Source organism: Bufo gargarizans, chromosome 1 (genome assembly GCF_014858855.1).
Source record: "Bufo gargarizans isolate SCDJY-AF-19 chromosome 1, ASM1485885v1, whole genome shotgun sequence".
Taxonomy (NCBI): Eukaryota; Metazoa; Chordata; class Amphibia; order Anura; family Bufonidae; genus Bufo; species Bufo gargarizans.
Window position 1 is genome coordinate 121,542,077 of NC_058080.1, and position 19,620 is coordinate 121,561,696.

The 19,620-nt window shown below is 43.5% G+C and overlaps 1 protein-coding gene across 2 annotated transcripts in view; it reads left to right on the forward strand.

Moving 5' to 3' along the window:
• The window catches only part of STOX2 (storkhead box 2), a 218,036-nt gene that overhangs the window by 85,310 nt on the left and 113,106 nt on the right, over nucleotides 1–19,620 (forward strand). Inside the window, exon 1 of one of the 2 annotated variants that reach the window (XM_044297429.1) lies at nucleotides 3,173–4,467. The exons of the other annotated variant lie outside the window; for it this stretch is intronic. Coding sequence (XP_044153364.1) covers nucleotides 4,302–4,467 — 166 coding nt within the window. The 5' untranslated portion in view covers nucleotides 3,173–4,301. Of the gene's footprint in view, nucleotides 1–3,172; nucleotides 4,468–19,620 lie in introns of those variants that run through there. 2 annotated transcript variants of the gene reach the window in all.

Genomic DNA, 19,620 nt, shown 5'->3' on the forward strand with positions numbered 1-19,620 from the left:
TTTTCCATGGTAAAGTGTAGTGGCGAGCAGGGGAGCAGTATACTTACCGTCCATGCGGCTCCCGGGGCGCTTCAGAGTGATGTCAGGGCGCCCCACGCGCATGGATGACGTGATTGCATGGATCACATCATCCATGCGCATGGGGTGCTCTGATGTCATTCTGGAGCGCCCCAGGAGCCGCACGGACGGTAAGTATACTGCTCCCCCGCTCCCCACTACTACTATGGCAACCAGGACTTTAATAGCGTCCTGGCTGCCATAGTAACACTGAACGCATTTTGAAGACGGATCAGTCTTCAAATGCTTTCAGTTCACTTGCGCTGTTACGGATCTGGCGGGCACTTCCGGCAAATGGAGTACACGACGGATCCGGACAACGCAATTGTGAAAGAGCCCTTATTGTATATAGTAATTTATATGTTATTTATATCTGTGCATTTAGCCACTTTCAAAATAAAGCTGTGTTTCTACAGTGCCTTGAAAAGTTATTCATACCCCTTGAACTTTTCCACGTTTTAATGTTGCACCCACAAACTTAAAGGGATTTTCCAAGATTTTAATACTGATGACCTATCCTCCTGATAGGTCATTAGTATATGACCGTTGGGGGTCCCGAGACCCTCACTGATCAGCTGTTCGAGAAGGCACCGGCACTCCTGTGAGCGCCGCAGACTTCTCAGTGCTTACCAAGCACGGCGCCTTATGTTGTATAATGGCTGTGCTTGGTATTGCATTCACTTGAATAGGGCTGAGCTGCTCCAGACCAACTGCCTTTAGAAGTCACCTCATAGTAAATACCTTCCACCTTTGTGTAATTTATTCTCGGTATAACTACAGCTGTTCTGTGAAGGCCTCAGAGGTTTGTTAGAGAACATTATTGCTAAAACAGCATCATGAAAACCAAGGAACACACTAGACAGGTCAGGGATAAAGTTGTGGAGAAATGTAAAGCAGGTTTAGGTTATCAAAAAAAAGTTCTGAACATCTCACAGAGCACTGTTCAAACCATCATCCGGAAATTGAAGGAGTATGGCACACCTGCCAAGACATGCCCATCCACCTAAACTGACAGCCCTGGCAAGTAGAGCACTAATTAGAGAAGCAGCCAAGAGGCCCATGGTCACTCTGGAGGAGCTGCAGAGATCCACAGCTCAGGTGGGAGAATCTGTGCACTGGAAACTATTAGTTGTGTACTCCACAAATCTGCCCTTTATTTAAGAGTGGCATTTTTGAAAGCAAGCCATAAAAGGTTCCATTGCAGTTTGCCACAAGCCATGTAGGGGACACAGCAAACATGTGAAAGAATGTGCTCTGGTCAGATGAGACCAAAGTTGAACTTTTTGGTATGTGTGGCGGAAAACTAACACTGCATATCACCCTGAACACACCATCCCCACCGTGAAACATGGTGGAGGCATCATCATGCTGTGGGATGCTGGTAGAGGCTGCAAAAGACTTGAGATGTGGTGGAGGTTCACCTTCCAGCAGGACAACAACCCTTAACACACAGCCAGCTGTACAATGGAATGGTTTAGATGAAAGCATATGCATGTGTTAGACTGGCCCGGTCAAAGTCCAGACCTAAATCCCACTGAGAATCTGTGGGAAGACTTGAAAATTACTGTTTACAGACGCTCTCCATCCAATCTGACTGAGCATGAACTATTTTGTAAAGAAGAATGGGCAAAAATGTCAGCCTCTAGATGTGCAAAGCTGGTAGAGACTTACCCAAAAGACTTGCAGCTGTAATTGCAGCAGAATGTGGTCCTACAAAGTATTAACTCAGGGGAGCTGAATACAAATTCACGCCACACTTTCCAGATTTTTATAAAAAAAATTGAAAACCATGTATAATTTTTTCACATTACACATACTTGCTACTTTGTGTAGGTTTATCCCATAAAATCCCAATAAAATACATTTAAGTTTGTTGGTGTAATGTGGAAAGGGGGTATGAATACTTTTTCAAGACACCGTATGTTCAGTATAGAAGTATGGCACTGAAAGGTGTTGGACCTTAGTCAAGTTATTGTCAAGTATGTGACAAAAATGAATTATGAAGATGATCACTGTATGATTCTATGAACCACCAACATCCTACCAACAGTACCTACCTAAACAGCAGATTGATAGCATATGTGGCTGATCTTGAACATGAGTGACAAGATGTGCATGACTTGTAATACAAGTCACTTATGCATCCATTGCTACTTGGCAAATGTAAATTTTTATAGATTCTATAGAATAAACATAGTTTTTTCTTCCGTTCTCTCTCTAATAGGGTGGAGGTTTAGAATAGGGAATGGGGAGATATCTGGATCCATGGTTCTAGCTTTGTTAGAAAGAGATTGTCATGTACAATATGATGCCTAGTCTTCATGTTTTCACATTAGTCAAGGTATAAACCCTTCTATGCATTTTGGTTGTGAATTGAATATGGCGTACAAAAGGACCAAAAAGAAAAACCATTTTGTCGGGGAAAGGTATTTGTCAAGCCTTGCATCCCACAGTTCCTCGTGTTACATGAATTAGGATAACGCAAGTCATTATAATAAGTGGGCACAGAATCGGTGAAGGGAATGGTGCTGACATAGATAGTAGCGTGATAGTGTGACATCCATTGACCGCCATGTGTCAGTCATTTAACAGCTGGGCAGTACAATGTGAGCGGAGCCATGAGCCCTGTCTTCTACTAGGTAGTTTGGTGGGGAACATACAGCAGTCTGGAGAGGATTCTTCCATAACTTTTATTGCATTTGTACAGTATTACAGTGGAATTCGCAGCTGTCTCCAGAAGACCTGTTCCTCGCTCTGAAGACTTCTCCATAGACAGAGAAATAATTCCGAGACTTGGCGTTCATTTATTTATTTTCCCGCTTTTGCCCCTTTTTCTCCCTTTTCAAAACATTTACTTTCCTCCTTGGAAAGGGCCGGACCATCCTAAAAATACACAGCTTTGTATGTAAATAGAGGAGAGCTGATTATAGGCTGGGACTTCAGCCAAGGTTTGAGAGAGCCTCGGGGTGTTTTACATTTAAAATGTGATGCCTGACAGGATCAGTGTGTCTGTCTTAACCCTGTAGTGGAATGGCATTGATCTTTTGGGAGGAATGGAGCTGGTGACACAACACAGGCAGCCCTGTGAAGCCATGCCCCAACCTACAATTCGCTCCCCCTAGAAAAACAAGGAATTGGATGGTATGTTGTGTGACTATGACGCTCCAAGGCTGACTATGCAAGGTGAAAGGGTTAAGACAGCTTCTTGATTAGCATGAGACTGGGTTGGCTGTCTTGCTTCCTGCCCTTCAATAGCTTTTCACTGCATTCAAAGGCACAGAGCCATTCAACAGAGGACAGAGCAGGCTTTGCAGAGCTGGGAATACCTGAAAGCAAACTGTCTGGGTCTAGTTGTATTGTAGACCCCTAAAGCTTGAAGGAACGGCCTGGCGGGAGCGATAAATAATGGAATATGAGCAGTGGCAGGAAAAGGCTACGAGTGGACCAAGAGAAGGGGAGAGACACTGATCGCCAATCCGAGGATTTCTCCCTTTCATCACTGTGAAAATTGGTACAGGCGCGTGCCTGGGATATGATGCGATGGGGGCTTTTGCACGGCCAGTGTGGAAGGAACAGCTGTGTGGCTGCGAAGAATGAATATTGTCCCTTGATTACTGCAATGCTGATTTAGATTGCCTCATTGATTCGCTTCACGGAGCCTGATAGGTGAAGAGAGGAGGGAAAAAAAATCTACTTTCGTCGTCATCGCCTCCTCATTTTAATGCCACAACCATTGGGATATTGACGTGTTTTTTTTTTTCTCGCTCTCTTCGTTCCCGCAAGATCTTAGGTGCAAGGGTTCAGGTCGAAACCAAATTCTGTGGGTGTTTTTTCCCAGTATTTGCTGGGTTCTTTTGTGTTGTGCCTCACAGTTGGCTAAGCAGCCCTATGCTGAATCAAGCTATTGTTTGGGATCTCAGAGCTTTCACGCTACAAATCTCTGCTCACTCCCCCTCCCCTTCTTTGGCTGAGAAGCCACATAATGTGCCTTTCCTCCACATGAATCTGGAAGCTATAAGCTGGATTGATTGCAAATGAAGTGTAATGCATTGTGGGACGTGTGTAAAATTGGATCATTCGAGGGAGAAAACGAACGGACCCGCAGCTGGCTTCCTAGAAGAGGTAGCAGCAAAATGTTTGCAGCCCGTGCTCAAGCTGTGTGCTTAATGTTCTGATGAAAAAAAGGGGACAGCGGTGAGGCCTGTCTCATGCAGCTGGACAATTAGGCTTCAGGTAGCCTCAGAATGAAGAAGACTCGGAGTACAACCTTACGCCGGGCCTGGCCTAGTGCTGATTTCTCTGACCGGGCCTCAGACCGCATGAGGTCCCGTAGTGAAAAGGACTATCGCCTGCACAAACACTTTCCACCAGCTTTTATTTCCCAGGCATCACGAGGCTATATGACATCAGGTTTGTCAAATTTCCTACATTAATCCTGTGCTTCAAATCAGAATAGAGGAATTATTAGAACAAATGATGAGGTTTTATTTTCGTTGCATACATAAATAATACATTTGCAAGCCGAGGCTCTGTAGCTATGTATCTAGCTGTCATTGTGTATGTATCCAATGTATAGCTCTATCTCGTTCCAGAAGGATGGGAATTGTATATATTTAGCTGCTTGTGTCTACATCCACCATTTTGTACATCACTAACATTCAATGTTAGGCCTCTCAATATGGTGTTATTTGGCAAATAATGTATGCAGCACATCTAGATCTCCGGCTGAGCAGCCGAATGGCTGACTGCCCTGGTCACACACACGGGAGCCCCTCAGCTCACCCCATTTTTCTGTGATTTCCTTGATATTTGGGAGCTGCTTATCCAGCACTTTCCATATAGCATAGGCTGCACATATTTCTTGGCCACTCTATAGAATAGGTCAGCCTTTCACGTATCTCGTGTACTGACACATCAAAATAGACAGAGTGTTTTTTTTGTTTTTTCTCATTTGCAGAAATGGTGCAGTAATAGCCCTAATTAAAAGCAGTAGCCATAGACGTATTATCCGTTCGGTATGGAGGGAGCGTTTGTTTTTTTACATGTCGGTGTTCCAGTGGGCTGCAGTGGATAAAAACTGGTTTCATTTACAGAAGGAGGAACAGGCATGCTTAAGCAATGACCAAAATCTATTTAAAGACTGCTGCGTAATCTCAATGCAAAGCAGCTCTGGGCTGCAGAAAAGGATGGTGCTTCAGCTCCCCACTGCTCTTCTATGTTCTGAATCCGCCTGAGCATAGTCTTCTGAAATCTGCTTCACCAGGCCTTCACTCGGTCCCTGGATAAATCTATAGGTTTTCCATATGCAGTGTAAGGAGTGTCCCCACAATCAGGGTCTATGTAGAGGACAAGGGCTACAGATGCTATAATAGATGACGGCTATGACATTCTCAGTTATTAGTTCCTTTTGGTGTTTTTCACACTGGGGTTAGGCTGTCATCGAAGATTAACCCTCCCCCTGCCTTCAGATATCCTTCATACCTTACATATCTACTACATTAGCAAGTGACAGTAGATGCTTATTAGGCAATTTCAGCAGATTTCCCCTGCCCATGTCCGTTTCTGCAAAGCCTTGCTTGCGATTCTTGATTATAGGTTGGTTAAATGAATGATATTATCCGTATACACCTCGTAAGTCTCCTTCATTGTCTCATAAGGATATAAATAATGTGGGAACATATTAGGCCTGCAGCGCATCCTGCTGTAAGTGAATCCTCCTCCACTGACATCACACTGAGGCTACAATCATAATGTCCAAAAGATGTGCCTACTGGGCTCGGCTACCCTCAGCATACTAGTATTGTAATGGTGGTATGGCCAGCAAGGCCATAAGCCTTGTATCTGTATTACAGTGATCCGTTGGAAGGGTTATAGATAAAACGTAGAGGCTTTCCTCAGCCACCTGACTCCCAAGGTTTCTGAGGCCTTCTTGTGTTTTCTCTACCCATCGGTATTACATACATTTAAATATGGCTGCCGGTGCATCAGTAGAAAGACACAACTTCATCCCCGTGTGACGTCGCCTTCTCTTGACCACTGGAGTGAGCCTGACTCAGCTATATTGAAAAATGGTGGTTAATTATCGTATTGGTTAAAAAAGAGGGGGGCTAACGTTGTGGATCACATAACAGGGACCATGGGTTCACCTACCTCATAGGTATGTTCTTTCTGCACATGAATAAATGATCAGCTGCCAGTGTATTCACCTTTTGATGAGAAATCCCGTACCTATAACATTTTAGTAGCGGAGTAGCCCTTGTATAAGTATCTGATTACTGATATTTTGAGGTATATCTAGTTGTTTGCCGTACGTGTGCCATGTACATGTAACTCTCTAAGTTTCATTTATGTTGTGATAACGAGTGTCTCTTAAGAGATCGTATGACAGCTTGAGTTAAGTCTTGAGGATGAAATGTGACACTGTCTTGTGTATTTTCAATGGCCAGTCAGGTAGTGATCTGTAAAGAGAGAGAAGGAGGTGACTGGAGTGAGGGAACCTTGCCGCCACCGCTCTGTATGTGCAGGGTTTACAACATCAGCTTATCTTTGGCTGACATCATCCTTTACACACTACAAGTACTATACATGAGACAATTATTGAAAGATGCCTGCTTAGATGTCATCCTACCATCATTGTAACCCAAGTCATCGTCATCATGCCCTCCATTTTTGTTTTATACTCCTTCTCTAAGTGCAAGTACATCGGTAGTGCTGATATGATTATTACGTAGGGTTAGGAAATGTCTTTGTACATGATGGCTGGGATGTGCTCACCTTTACTTGAATCACATTAGTTCATGATAGTGTGATTATAAATACATAGAATAGCTTTGTTCACGTATGCATTGTCACAAGACGGACGCTAGTGGCGTTCAACAGATCCCATTGACGATGAGGGAGTCTGTTGGGTTTCATCATGGTGACCATGGTCAGACTGGCCCATCGGAGTACCAGAGGATCCTCCGGTGGGCCCATGCTTGGACCCTTGATAAAACAGGCTTCCAAACATCAACATGAGCTGAATGGATGTATCATATGTGCAGTCTGTGCAGTTGCATAGGAAAAGGCCAATGACCCCTAATGTCTATTCCATTATTTCATTGCATTTAAAGTAGTGTTAACTATTGTCATAAGTGATACTGCTACATAATCTAGAGGTCCACATAATTTTGTTGCACAGAGCCATTTGGTCTTCCCTTATTAAATCTATTGATGGTACGCCTTGCATGTGCACATGTCAGGTGTACACAAAAGGGGGTTTCTCATAATCATTTTCTGTGGTAGGCCCAAGGAACTTACAGGACAAAGTGGTTCTGCTTGCTGCACCAATTTGTGCAGAATTCCTCCAACACAGATGTGATCACAACCTAATGCATATGCTTTTTTATACAGCAGCGTATGCAGTCCATTTTTTTTTTATACATTTCCTGAATATTTTGATTAATAAGGGCTTAAGTGTAAAAAGTACAGGATCTGAACTAAGTTTGTAATTACCTGTAAGTCCTGTTGTGGCTGTGGAGACCGCAGTGATGGACGAGGAACCCACACACAATGCACACTTGAGTCATGGCAGCATCCTCAGGTATGTGGACAATAGACAAGCAGGGGCTAAATGTCTCCCGTGGCATAAACCTCTTTGCATCTGTTGTTAGTATAACAAAGGAACTTAAAATTGCAGATTTTCAGGCATTGAGTTTGTTTATTTCTTGTGGGGACATGCAGATGTTTTTTAATGGTCAGCCTTGTCAAGCTCATTAAGAGTTCAGGTTGAAAATAGGGTAAATTAGCTCTTGGGAAGCTGCATAAAGCCAAATGGGGATGTGTGTGAGCAATCTAGAGTACACTGTCCCAAAACTTTCCTCTGGAGAGAAGCTGGGCATACGCATTCAACAGCTGTCAGCCAACAACTATCTCTCCCAACTTCCTAAAACTCCTCCATACACATGCATGATCAGCTCGGCCGAACACGTATATGTATTCTATGGAGGGAGTGGAGAAAGCTGCTGTCGGACACCTCTGGACCTCACTGGAGGGAAAAAGGATCAGGAGAAAATATTGTTTTACTTGATTCTTCTCTCCTTGACATGAGTCCACTCCAGTCACCTCCATACACATTAGTACTCGGCAGATTCGGTTGACCATACACTAATCTGTATGGATACCTTAAGAGGTGCCATGTTCTCTTTCACTTGCTGATTAGGCCTCCTCATCTGGCAGGTCATGAATCGAGTAGGGTATCCGTAAAGGCACTGACAACCTAAAGTCCCCAATGGCACTACTTGTGTACCATTGTTGCTCACAATACTTTCAGTTGTTGAAAGAGGTCAAAGTGAAGTAAACTTGTAGGTGAGAATATATAAGATATTTGATTTATGAGAGATTTTTTCCTTTCAGAAGTATGTGCCATGTATTTATTTTCCTCACAATGTGGCCTGTAGGCATCACCAGTGCTTTATTCACATTCTGTAACCTTTGCTAAACAATGGACACACCTTTTATATAAACTTCTTCTCATATCTTTGTTCTTACAACTTTATTAAAATCACAGAGCCAAAAGCATAAGGTTACTGGACAACTCTAGAAGGAAAAATGCTGGAGTCAAATATTAAAAATTTGCGGAAATGTTATGGACGGTTATAGTCCAACAGGCAGGGTCCGACTGGACCACTAGAGTACCAGAAGATCCTCCAGTGGGCCCAGCCTATGAAGTGCATGTAAAACAGAGTGCTTATGTCCGATGGGTTCGGGGTGAACCCATAAGGCTAAGCCGGTTTTTCGTATCCCCAAAGGAGCGCCAAGTCCCTTACGTTAAAGGAACATAAATTAGGTTTAGATGCCAGGAGCAATAAATAGGGATAGATAGGTGCCCTTAGAGTGGTATAGGTCTCAACTGTACACCCCAAAAAATTGTTTGCTCTTTGTATGTGTGAAGTAATGGGCTACAGTGGAATAAACTAACATAAAATAAGTTGTGGGGTCTCCTGGTGTCTTGAGCTTATCCAGGAAACTACCCCCCTGTGAAGTGAGTAAAAATTCATACTATCAATGATTATTCATTTTATTTTCCTTATTTTATGTCACAGAGTATTCCACTGTAGCCCATTACTTCACACATACAAAGAGCGAACAATTTTTTGGGATGTAGAGTTGGGACCTATACATTGTACCACTCTAAGGGCACCTATCTATCCCTATTTATTGCTCCTGGCATCTAAACCTAATTAATGTTCCTTTAACGTAAGGGACTTGGCGCTCCTTTGGGGATACCAAAAACCGGCTTAGCCTTATGGGTTCACCCCGAACCCATCGGACATAAGCCCTCCGTTTTACATGCACTTGCTTCACACACAGATTGCCATCTGCGTGTTTTATCCCTTCAGCAGCCGATTCAATTAACCCTACTATCTTCCGTCACCCTAAATTGGCCCATCCTATTGGGTTAACCCCCAATCTATCTACTGTCATATACTCCTTATCCACTGGCGCCTCTAGTTCATCCTATCTTCTGGATACACTATTCCTCAAGATTGAATTAATCCTCACTTTTATTCTATTTTTTTATACCCAGCCTATGAAGGCCATAATGGGTACCAAAGATCCAAGAAAAAAAATAGCATTTGGAGTTGCCTTTTTAAATAATGACTGTCCACTAGGGTGTGAACCTAAAGGGAGTCTGTCACCTAATCTGAGCCTTTTAGATCGCTGAGATCAGGTTATAGCCTCCTGTTGCCTCATTACAATGTTACCTTTATTTGTTCTGTCCCTCACCGAGATTTAAAAAAAAATACTTTTTAAACTTATGTTAATGAGGTTCGGCAAATGCCAAGGGGCGGCGTTACTGCAGCAGTGCCCAGGCCCTTCGGCGATGTACCCAGAAAACTACACCTCTTTCACCCCTCTGGCCCGCCCTTGTTTCCTATTATTACCTCCTCTCCATCCAAGATCTCGCGCCTGCGCAGCTCCACACTTGTCCCGCACCTGCGCACTGCTGTGCCCATTATGGGCAGAGGAACAGGTAGGTGGACTACGAATGCAACGGCAGGCCAGAGGGGTGAAAGAGATGTGGTTTTCTGGGCACATAGCCAAGGGGCCTGGGCACTTGCTGCAGTAATGCCGCCCCTGGGCACTTGCCGAACCTCATTAGCATAAGTTTAAAAAGTTTTTTTTAAGAGCTCGGCGAGGGACAGAACAAATAAAGGTACTATTGTAATGAGGGCAAAGGAGTCTATAACCTGATCTGAGCGGTCTAAAAGACTCCCTTTAAGGCTGTATTACACTGGCCGTAGGAACACTCATTAGCGATGATCCGGCAGTGTAATACTTCCGCCAATTACGTGATGAACGAGCAAAAACTTGTTCATCGGGCAGTTGAGATTTTCAAGCAGGTTTAAAAATCATTGTTTGCTGGCAGCAGAACGAGCTGTGTCTTCACGGTCTGCTACCGGCAAACAATGATTCAGTATGGGGACGAGCAATAGTATTAGCGATCGCTCATCCCCATACAATGGAGGAGATCGCTGCATGTAATAGCAGTAGTCTCCTACACTAACTAGCAGGTGATTCCCAGGAAGGAACGCTTCTTTCCCTTCAGTCTCCTGCAAAATCTTTTAATGTAATATAGCCCTTCGGTTTTGAATCAATTAGACTTTATTAATGATATAGGGGTTGGGCCTCGAGATTAATTTCCTCTGGTGGGCCCAAGGAACTCCAGTCTGATGGTGCCCACAGGTAACCCAAGTTTTTATTGCAGCAGACAGACACTGGGCTTTGAAAGGGTTTTTTAAACCCATGAATTTATGGTATTATAAATCAAGAGGATCAATACCTTACCAGTCTCTTTTCACTACTTTAACGACACTCCTCTGGACTTGCGTCAATCTCCATTTAGTGGGCTCTAAAGATGGCAAGGAGCGTCAACTTGTGACCACAACAGCCAATCACTGCCTGTAGTGGTTATGTATTGACAACACTGAGGTCACCACTGTAGCCAGTCAAATCATGTTGATGCAGCATAGCTGGAGCTGGGTGTACAGAGACTAGTATGGAACAAGGGGGTCTTCAGCATGGGAGCAGCAGGTGATTGATAAGGTGAACATTGCTACTTTAGAGCATTGTCAGCTGTTTGTTAAAGTTTAATGGGGTTAGAAAATTACTTTATGCAAGTTAAAGGCCCCTTTACATACATGAAGTGGCATTACCATTTTGTAAGCTTTTGAACAGCTGTAAAAATGATGCATTAATAATTCATTTCATGTATAGCCATCATATTTAAAGAGTAACTAAACTTTTATTTATTTTTAAATGTTCCAAATGCCATGAAAATTATTTTTATAATATACTTTATTAACAGATTTTGCATTTCCTAAAGAAATTGAAACTCAAACTCCTGATTTCTACTGTGCTTTAAATTCACTATATTCGCACATCGGCGACTTCTCAGATTCGCACATCGCTGAGTACGGATTTCATGCACTGTAGCAATGGGGCCAGCAGTTAATGGTGTACTGGCAGGAGCACACATTTCTGCTCCTGCCTGGGTGCCCTCTGCTTGGCTAAACACTGGCATATCACATTGGTACCCTCTAACCAGGGGCGGACTGGGAACTTAAAGTGGTCCTGGAAAAAAAACTGAATGTGGCCCCATATTGTAGAGGGGAGTCCAAATTAACAGAATGTGGAGCAACGCAAGTAGACGGGGTCAGCAATAGCATAGCGCAAAATACTGTCCCAGCAGAACCGTATTCCACAGAGCACCACAATATATTGCCTCAAAAGCTGCCATCAATAGATGCCATTTTCTATCCTCTTCTTCCAGTTGTCTCTAATTAAGATATAAATCAGGGGGCTCATTATGTACCCGGTCAGGGGCAGAGAGGTAGGTTTGGGTGTCCCCATAGGCATCGACTCACTAGGAAATTTCCCTGTAAGGTCTATGGCCAATGTGCCCCTGCCTTTAACGATGTGCTATTATTATTATTATTTATTATTAAAGCGCCATTAACTCCATGGCGCTGTACATATAAAAAGGGGTATACATACATAATACAGACAATTGCACTTGGCATGAACAAGACGAGTTGCAAACTGGTACAAAAAGAGAGAGGGCCCTGCCCGTGAGGACTTACAATCTACATGATATGCAAGGTTTAGCGGAACGGACACAGGCAGGAGCAGCAGTGTGTGCTCCTGCCCGTACACTGTTCACTGTGGGTCCCATTGCTACAGTGCAGGGAATCTGTACTCTAGAGTCTAGACACTGCTGAGAAATGTGTGAATATAGTGAATTTAAAGGAGTTTCTGAGACTTTATAACTGATGACCTGTCTGCTGGATAGCTCATCAGAATCTAATTAGTGGGGGTCCAACACCCAGGACCCCTGCCGATCAGCTGTTTGAGAAGGCTTTGGTAAATGCCCCAGCCTTCACACAGCTTTTCCTAGGCCACTGTCGACATGTTTATCGGTCACTTGTCCTAGGCACAGCTCTGCCCCTTAGACGTGAATGTGGCTGAGCATGAAACCAAGCACAGCCGCTATACAATATACGGAGTTGTGCTTGGTAAGCATGGAGAAGGTTGTGGCGCTCACAGGAGCGCTGGTGCCCTCTCAAACAGCTGATCAGCAGGGGTCCCGGGTGTCGGACCTCCACCGATCAGATATTGATGTCCTATCTAGAGGATAGCTCATCAGTATTAGGTCTCATGCATACGACCGTTGTGTGTTTTGCGGTCTGCAAACCGCGGATCCGCAAAACACGGATGGCGTCCGTGGGCGTTCCGCAATTTGCAGAACGGCACGGACGGCCTTTAATATAACTGCCTATTCTTGTCCGCAAAGCGCAGACAAGAATAGGACAGGTTATATTATTTTTTGCGGGGCTACGGAACGGAGCAACGGATGCGGACAACAAACAGAGTGCTGTGTGTATGAGGCCTTAAAGACCTGGAAAACCCTTTTAAAGTGCCAATTTCTTTAGGAAACAAGGCACAATCTGTTACTAAAGTATTTTAGAAAAATTATATTTGGGCCATTTTAAAAAAAGTTCAATAAAAGTTTAGTTATTCTTTAATGTTTGTGATGTAAATGTTTGTTATCTGACTGTTCTCACTATGACCTCAGACTGCACATATGCAGTAATTGTAATGATGGAAATGCCCATCCAACGTTTAAAGCAATTTTTTAAACTCTTGATCATTTCTGCATGATTTAACTTCTGACATATTAATCCGATAATAGTTATCATTCACCCACATTTTTATATACCCTAAAATGGTTCTAAAAGTATCAGTAGGATAATGATCAGCCATCATCATATTCATCATATTCACGATATCACAGTATGGTTGTCTACTATAATCCAATGGCTATGCCAGCACGTTGTAATCCCTAAATGGAGTCTGTCACCACCATAATCCGTTTTGAACTGGTCATTCCATTGTAGGACTGCCTCCCCAATTATAAGCCTGCAATGAGAAGAAAAACAGCTTTTAATCTGTTTTAATAGTCTGTCCTGCTTATAGTATGGCGAGGCAGTCCTACAAAATATTGGGATACATTTAAGGCTTGTTCACGCATGTCTTTTTTTGGCAGAATTTGGCAAAGATTCTGCTCCAAAAAGCCGCTCGGAGGCATGCGCAGTCCGTCTCTCGTACTTTTCATTCGGAGGCCATGTTGCCATTCATGCGGCTGCAGTTTATAGCTGCGACCATGCCAAAAAAAGACATGTCCATGTCTGGGGCTAAACTGTGAGCAGGTTTGCAGCATTAACCATAAAAAACCTCTGCAGAAAGCACTCTGGTATAGGCGGTATTTCCCCTACGGAATACACTGTGGATTTTTTCAAAATCTGCCATTTTAATGAAATCTAAAACAGATGTTGGTAGGGACAGCTTCCCCTTGCAGGAATATTCCGGTTATATAAAGTTAACCCCTATCCACAGCATTAGATCGCTGGGGATCCTACTGCTGAGATTCCAGCAGTAGGACCCTTACAGTTCCAATCTAATTGGTCCTACTGCTGGGACCTCCATCAATCATGATTATAAGAGCCCATACCCCGTGGAGCCTCCTCGCAAAAAGAATGGGGTGGCCGCTGAGGCATATATGGCCGCCTCCTTCATTTCTATGGCAGGTCCAGAGGTAGCCGAATACTCCGGAACTCCCTTAGAAATGAATGGAGCGGCTATGCACATGCCTGACTGAGCCTCTCTGTTTATTTCGGGGGCTCCATATGGGTCCCCTGTTCTCGTGATCGTTGAGAGCCTCAGCGGTAAGATCCCTACCGATCTGATAGTTATCCCCTATCTTGTGGATTGGGTATGACTTTATATAACCGGAATACACTTTTACGTTATGGTAGTTACATGCGGAAGAAAATATGTGATTGTGTTACTTGTGGCCGGACAAGTGAACATTTTATAGATCTAGTTAATATTAGTACATTTAGGCTAGGGCTACACGGCGATCTTGGCAGGAGTCGCGTGACCATGGATCGCATATTAGAAGAGCAGCCATAGAAATGAATGAGGTTGCAGTGCGACTTTGAGGTTGCATGTTTGCTGTTTGCATGTTGAGGTTGCATGTTTGCTGTTTGCATGTTGAGGTTGCATGTTTGCTGTTTGCATGTTGAGGTTGCATGTTTGCTGTGACGCCAGAATTGCAAAAAATCCTGCCATACACGATCATATACATTTTAGTCCATATTGGCTGTTAGTTGCTCAAACTGCCTGTATATGTTCAAAGAAACTTGGTGATGGATGAAAGATCTTCCTGGGAACGTTCTTTTCAAATGAAGATCTTTCTTCCACAAAATATATTTTTTATTTTGTTGGATTATCTGAAAATATTAAACATGGCTGAATTGTTTTTAATAATAATGTGATGGTCTGTCATTGGTTGGCTGAAACAAGCGTTTATTTGTTCACTCGATGTACGTTCATTTTGGTTGAAATGTTTTGTTTTGATCAACCTTAGACTAATGTGTATGGCCACCTTTACACATGAACAGTTAGCAAGGAGCGGAAAGAGAACCAACTCATCCACTTAAGGCCCCTGTACACTGCCTGGTATTTGGGCAGGTTATCGCTAAAGGGCATTCGTACGAACACTTATTAGCGACAGGGCCGTCTTTAATATTGATTGGACCCTGGGCAAAAATTTACTTGGGCCCCCTGGATCCCGCCTTCCCACACCTTAGCATGCAATCACGCCCTCCACCACAAAACACACACAAAGAATCCACACATCTGGTAGAGTCCAGTGAATGACTGTAAATACTTCCAGTTCTGAAGACTCCAGCGGCTCAGGATCAGTGCTCTGGGCAGCTGGGCTCAGGCTGGAAGTGGGCACCGCTCTGCAGGAAGGAGACCAGGGCCCGGCTCACCCTAGTGTTACAGTGCACCCCAGCACCCCACAGTATGCAGTATAGAACCCTATAGTATACAGCACCACACAGTATGCAGTTTAACACCCCACACTATACAGTACCCCACAGTATATAGTAGAGCAGTATAGCAGCCCACAGTATACAGCACCTCACGGTATACAACACCTCACTGTATACAGAACCCCAAACTATACACGATACAGCCCCCCACACTATACAGTACAGCAGTATAGCACTCCCCCCCCCCCCACTATACAGGCCCCCCACAGTATACAGCCCACCACACAGTATACAGCCCACCACACAGTATACAGACCCCCCCCACACAGTATACAGACCCCCCCACACAGTATACAGCCCACCACACAATATACAGCCCATTACACAATATACAGCCCACCACACAATATACAGCCCACCACACAGTATACAGCCCACCACACAGTATACAGCACCCCACTATACAGTAGTTTACAGTATATTAACATAACAGCCCCTGTCACCTTTTTCTGATGTAATCTTTACACAAAAAAGCTCCACAGTTAACTTCTGCAACACTCCTGATAGGACCTGTGATGACCTCATAGCCATGTGACCAGTAATTGCTAGGTTACTGGTCACATGGTGATGATGTCATTAAGGTCCTAGAGCAAAACTCATTAAGGTCCTAGAATTAAGATCATTAACACAGTACGATCATGATGCCTGTGTAGCCGACAGCCTGACACCCGGGGCAGTAGCTAGCAGGGCTCAAGAGGCAGCTGCCTTGGGCCCCCCAGGAGCAACTGGGCCCAGGGCAGCTGCCCCTTTTGCCCCTTGGTAAAGACGGCCCTGATTAGCGATACTTGGCCTGTTTAAAGGTGCCGCTGATTACCCAATGAACGAGTAAAACTCTCTTTCATCAGGTAATAGGATCGTTGGTACGGTCACCTAAATCATCATTTGCGGCCAGCATATCGTGCCGCCTAAACAGCACTCTGCTGCCGTCAAACAATGATTCTGTATGGGGACGAGCAATGGCATTAGTGATCGCTCCTCCCTATACTGTGGAGGAGATTGCAGCCTCCTCCACTGATAAGCAGGCGGTTGTCTGGAAGGAACGCTTCCTTCCCGACAATCGCCTGTTCCATGAAGCAGAGTAAAGGGGCCTTTAGGTGTTTGGAATTTGACCAGTGATTTTCTTCAGTGATTGTGAGCCAAAACCAGGAGTGGAGGCTACATAGAGATTAAGATATAATGGAAAGATTTGCACCTGTTCTGCGTCTTTGACCCACACCTGATTTTGGCTCACAATGATTGATGGAAATCATTGATCAAACAATGACTAAAAGCTTACTGTGTGAAAGCGGCGTTACCAGATTGTGTAGATGCTACTGCGCTAGAACCCTTATTCCAACCAATAATACCCCCAACTACGTATGCATGTCATCATAGCCTTCTGTCAGGGCCAACATAATCAATGCATCCATGGGAATGTCTTCTGTAACTAGTCTGGACACAGGTTCCAGCAAGAGAACCGTCGTCCTAGGTAATTGAATCAAATTTAGGAAAGATTTTATCTGATAATGAAAGCTATCAAATAAGGCATCCCTAGATGTAGGGATGAGTCTATAGCGTAGAGGTTGACTAGCAGGGAGGGCATTTTTGTTAAGATTACCAGCTTTTTGGGAAGAGGAGTTTAGTTGAAATTTGTTTTTGGTAGGTATTTGGGGGTACTCTGTCTCATGGGGGAGAGTGCCTTAAGGCACATGCACCCAAAGCATTTTCTTTCCGTGTCCGTTCAGTTTTTTTTTTTGCAGACCGTATGCGGAATAATTCATTTCAATGGGTCCACAAAAGAAACAGAAGGTACTCCGTGTGCATTCCGTTTCCATATGTCCATATTTCCGTTCCACAAAAAAATAGAACATGTCCTATTATTGTCCGCATTACGGACGAGGATGCTACTGTTCTACTAGCAGCCACCTGTTTCGTCCCGCAAAATACGGAATGCACACGGATGTCATCCGTATTTTTTGTGGACCGCAAAATACATACGATCCTGTGCATGAACCCTTAATCAGTGTGAGGAGACTTACTGTGGAAGACCCAAGACCTTGACCATGTTTGTGTCAGTATACTGCACATTGTTCAGAAAAGAGGACTCTAGATGTAAACTCACCGGGTACTTTACTTTTCAGGTTTGGATGAATTAAAGGATAACTAAATAACTATCCATTTGATGAAAAAAACTAAGCCAAAGCAGTGCTCTGCCCCTTCGATTTTTATTGGGTCTTTTAAACTTTAAGGCTGAGCCGAACTGTTAAAAGCCTAAGCAGCAAAGCACTGTGAGCGTGTTTTTTTTGTCAAAGGTTACCCTTTATATCAGATATTGTAGCATTCTGGTTAGAGAATCAGGACTATTTTGTTTGAGGTTAAAGGGAACCTGTCACCGGGATTTTGGGTATAGAGCTGAGGACATGGGTTGCTAGATGGCCGCTAGCACATCCACAATATCCAGTCCCCATAGCTCTGTGTGCTTTTATTGTGTAAAAAAAACGATTTGATACATATGCAAATTAACCTGAGATGAGTCCTGTCCCTGACTCATCTCACATACAGGACTCATCTCAGGTTAATTTGCATATGTATCAAATCGTTTTTTTACACAATAAAAGCACACAGAGCTATGGGGAGTGGATATTGCAGTTGTGCTAGCGTCCATCTAGCAACCCATGGCTTCAGCTCTATACACAAAATCCCAGTGACAGGTTCCCTTTAAAGGATTTCTTTTGTAGTCTTGTTATAGCAGGTGTCTGTGAAGGTTCTCATTTATCCAGGTCATGGTATATCTGTAAAGAATAAATCAAGGCAACTGGACTTACTGTAGATTTCTTGTAGAACGAGTGAAGCATTTTCAAGAAATCTACAGTAAGTCCAGTTGCCTTGATTTATTCTTCACAGATATTTGTTATAGCAGGGTTTGTGCTATTCCTTCATGCAAGACGACTAGCTGGCCGGATGGCCTGGTTACAGTAATTTGTTGAAAAGCTTCTATTTTCCCTATGGGTACATGTGGCACATTTTCCACCAGCTATCTGTGTATACTCACACAGGGAAGGCGGTTCGGAGAAGGACTACTCACATGACTCCTTAGCTCAGAATGAGCAGAGATTTAGAATAATAAATTGCAAGTTTTACGGAATGTGTTCCCACAAAACTATACATCAACCTACTCAGCCTATCCTGCTCTATAACATGCCGACTGCCGATCGGACTACGTTTTCACGGTGACAGGTCCCCTTTTACCATCTGTTATATGAATTGTCAAGTATATTGTGATACTATAATGATACTTTTATAACAAAGCTTTAGGAATGTGAAAACTGATAGATATTTTAACTTTGGATTTCAAGTGCTTTAGCGCGTAATGAGGTTACAAAAATACAGACCATAAATAAGGTACTAGATGGCGACCTGTGACTTAGACAAGGAAGGCACACTGTTTTCATCACGGCAGTGAAAGATGCTAAACATGTTGGACTAGTAACTTGATACTTAAATAGGGATATGACGGCCATGTATTCATTTGTTGGGGGTAGCCTTTCTGAGAGCAGTCCGGCTTGGCTTCCACGTCTCCTCAATGGACCTGTGAAATCAGAGTTTTATTGGGAGCTGTGCACACTTCTAAGTGCAAACAGAATGCTTGCTGTGTAATTGTCCTTCAGACAAACCACATAATGACGCTGATGACATACAGGCTCTTTGTTTCTTCACTTGTGAGTTATTTGATTACTATATATGGACGACAGGAGTAGTTAAAAAACAGTCATTTGGTAAGTTTGCCTTAATGATATGGGACGGCCATAAAACCGAGGTTAAGCATAACTTTGTACGTGGGCACTTAAGGCTGGCTTTCAATTCCAGCAGAGGAACAGACTGGCGGAATTGACCGTATCCGGTGTAAATGCCGGCTTTCGGCTGGACAAAAATCACTAGACATATAACAAATATACTGTGGCTCACCCAAGTATGGTCAAGGTGCTCTGCTTTTTGATGATTCACCCAATCATCTGGTTATCAAGACAGTGTATAGATTTAAAAACAGGCACTCACCATCTAACAATTTAAAATAATTTGAATTTATTAAGAAAAAATATACAATAAAAATTTTACCCCTACAATATTCGGTGATTATAAT